The sequence below is a fragment of the Eimeria mitis genome, genomic scaffold, assembly GCF_000499745.2.
Source record: "Eimeria mitis Houghton genomic scaffold, Emh_scaff5628, whole genome shotgun sequence".
Classification (NCBI taxonomy): Eukaryota; Apicomplexa; class Conoidasida; order Eucoccidiorida; family Eimeriidae; genus Eimeria; species Eimeria mitis.
The window spans coordinates 115-3,479 of record NW_024015563.1 but is presented as its reverse complement, the minus strand read 5'-3'; the positions used below and the strand labels follow the sequence as shown (position 1 = coordinate 3,479).

Below are 3,365 nucleotides of genomic sequence, written 5' to 3'. Positions count from 1 at the left end.
CTCATGCAGGCGCTTCCGGGCTGTCTGACGGCTCTAGGATCCTCGCCAGAGCAGCAAGGGAAGGCAACGACAGCTGCCTTGGAGCTTGTTGCTTCTTTCTTGTCAAGCAATGAGGGCCAACTGCCCCCCTCGACGGCCGCTGCTGCAGCAGAACGCATTCTTCCAGCAGTCGCCCAGATCGTATCCGACCAGGCGAAACGACAGAGGGAAGGCTTGCTGCCAGAGGAGTGTAAGATTCCTCCGGCCCAGAGGGCGGCTCTGCTTGAGAAGCTCTTCATCGGCATGGGCAAGCTTATACTTCCGTAAGTTCTGCAACCTGCCGCGCCCGCCGTGCAAGAAGTGACGAGCAACTACCTAGGGTCTTGGAGATTTGTCCACCTTACACCTAGTCAGCATACAACCTGCATATAGTGGCTGTAGTGCCTTGAGTTGGATCTCACAGTGATAGCACCTGGGGGGCGTTCAAAGGCGTCTGTAGTAGCAGCGGTGATGGCGCAGGAAAATACAAGCTAATGCTAATCTCTGCTTCTGCTTGTTGAGTTGCTTGTCTAAATGTACCGTGTGCATTATGCGGTCGCAGGGTCTTGACTTGGGAGTTTGAACGTCTAGCTACTAAGGAACAGCAGGACGATGAATGGGAGGTGAGGACTGTGGAACGTCTATATCCGCTTACCGTGTTCTGCGACCGAAACAAACGTAGAAAACGGTGCTTCACTCAATGCGAACTGGCTTGCTTTTCAGGATGTTAGTGACGATGAACATGATGAGGACTCCAGCTCCTTCTATGACGCCGTCATGCAATGCTCCGGCAACTTTTTCAAGGTATTCACGCAAAGTTCAGATTAGCCGCTTGATGTTACTTAACAGTTTCAGTAGGAGGCGTATTTAAGCACAGCCGGAATTAACTGTGCATTAGAGGCCATCACAGTTGTGTGCATCCCTGAACCCTCATGCGTTCTACACGTTCAGACTGAAGCAGGAGCAGGAAGGGAATATGTCACACACACGCACTGAAGGCTACTCTCGAANTACACGTTCAGACTGAAGCAGGAGCAGGAAGGGAATATGTCACACACACGCACTGAAGGCTACTCTCGAATTGCGTGTAGTATGCCTTGAGCATGCACGCTCTTTTGTATCCTGCAGGTGTACGGGTCGGAATGCTTGCCGCATTTTGACGCACATTTGCGTCTGCCATATGGGGCGCTGCTGGCACATGACCAGTCAAGCTACTATGGAAAGGTGAATTATATTGCACACAAATGAAACGAGCTGTTGCAGCGTCCTTTTCTCCCGGCTAAAATGCTGGCATGTACCGGACTCGTCACCAGTTGGATTAGCAGCCAAAACATCGCGCTGTCGGCAGCAGTTGCTCGCATGGAAGAGGCGACAACTCCGCTTTTCACTTCGCTTTCCACAGGTTGCAGCTCTGTGCCTCTACGCTGATGCGATCAACTACGGAGATCCGGCGGCCACGTTAGAGTACAGCAAAGTGTTGGTTCCCGCGGCGCTGCTCTCCGTGAGCCCCCAAGCAGAATGGTCTATTGATGAGGAGCACATGCTAGCTATTTCAGCAGCATCATATGGACTGGGTAGGTAATATTCTCCCAGGAAACATTACGTTAAGGGATGGAGCGCCACACGAGCCTTGGCGCCTCATGTGTCCATGAACTGCAGTGTAAATTCGCGTTTCGTGTTTTGAAAGATATTTGCTCCGCAGGGATGCTATTAATACGCTGTGGTTGCGACATGGCGTGAAACATTCCATACGAAACAGTTGCACGTCTCGTCTGTCGTCTTAGTTGGGTGATTCAGCTCCATTTCCACGTTGCACGCTGGAAAAGCATCTTGGACGGTATTCATATTCAAAAAGATAATTNATTCAGCTCCATTTCCACGTTGCACGCTGGAAAAGCATCTTGGACGGTATTCATATTCAAAAAGATAATTGGTCGTTCTTGGAGCTGCATTTGGCAGAGGGGTTTTCCTGTGCTTTCTTTGCATGCAGGCGTTGTGGCGCAGCGACACCCTGAGCTGTTTGCCTCGCAGATCAATGGGCCGCTGGAAACCCTGGAACGGTGCATTTCAAGCCCGTTGTTGAGGTCTCAGAGCGGCAGAGCGGCAGCTGATGGGAATGCATGCGCTCTTCTGAAGGTCTATGCAGGCTTTTGTATGAATTTGGGAATGGAAGCGGCTGCTGCAAAAGCAGCGGCACTGTTAGAAACATGGTAAATAGAAGTATCACTTAACTTGCAGCTCAGCTTAGGTTTTTTCAGTAGGAATTGCCGGTTGCTGGTTGCTCCCGCTAAGCCATTTGCGCGGATTTCGTCTGTTTACAGGTTCCCTCTTGTGGAGGATGAGCAAGAAATCTATGACGCTCATGAGTTGATACTACAGATGGTCATTCAAGACCACCCCCTAAGCTCTAATCCAGCAGTACGGCAACAGCTGCGGCGTCTAGTCGTAGATGTTTTTTCTGGGAAGCCCGAGTTGGTAGGGGAGCGGGCAAGAAGAGAACTGTTGCAGGCCGCGAAAGAAAAGCTCTGCTGACCTGCGTCGCGTAACCTCTATCGCCGAGTCGGCATCTACGTTCGCATCATGCTCTTGTCTACGTGCTGCGAGTAATCCTTTAGTCAATAAAATAATACAGATGTCACCAAGTTTGGATTACTCAACGCGCACTGCAACCCGCATGCATGCACACACGCCTCCCAGTGCACCAGATCCGTTCCGCCCTCCTTTGCTATTCGTCTGTGCTGACCTTCGTAGAAATCCGCAGCGAGTCGCGTCTACACGTGGGGCTGTGGAGGGCATATACAATCTGGCTGAATCACAAATGGCTGTCGAGGGGTCATCTGCATACTTGCAAAATGCGTGCTATAGGGCAGCAGGGAATCTCCTTTACATCGCAGTCCCGAAAGCACTGACGCCCTTTAGTTGCAGGCAACTTGCCCACTGAGCGACGAACTTGGGAAAGTGTTTTTGGTGTAGTAAGTGCAAAGGCCGCGGCTCCTCTAGCCTTTACGCTGGTCTTGGCAGCTACACCCTGTTTGGATTTTTGATATTATTGAGTACTCGCATAGGGCACAAGAGGCAAATTACTCTGTTCGACATGCGAGTGCAGTGGCGGCCGCCAACTTGAAGAATTTTGCAGCTTTTCGGGGCCGCCGCAAGGGCTTCGGCTCCTGGGCTCACGACGAGGGGCGAAACGCCATCTAAAATTCAAAGCAGATTAAAGCATTTGCTCCACCATTTTCAGGCTGTAAACCTGAGCCTACTCTCGATACTGCACTGCAAATCGCTGTGAAACGGCGAGGCGCAACTTTGCGTTGCCAGTTGCGTGGGGGCGTGGTGTGGAGAGGGCA

At 51.4% G+C, this 3,365-nt stretch overlaps 1 protein-coding gene across 1 annotated transcript; it reads left to right on the top strand.

Moving 5' to 3' along the window:
• Positions 1-282: 282 nt before the first annotated feature.
• Positions 283-2,550, top strand: EMH_0083230 (uncharacterized protein; the record flags this gene model as incomplete). Its single annotated transcript, XM_038022832.1, has 7 exons — positions 283-302; positions 581-641; positions 742-822; positions 1,147-1,242; positions 1,421-1,592; positions 2,009-2,228; positions 2,340-2,550. 7 exons carry the CDS (start codon positions 283-285, stop codon positions 2,548-2,550), a joined length of 861 nt encoding a protein of 286 aa, XP_037878686.1.
• Positions 2,551-3,365: the final 815 nt, after the last annotated feature.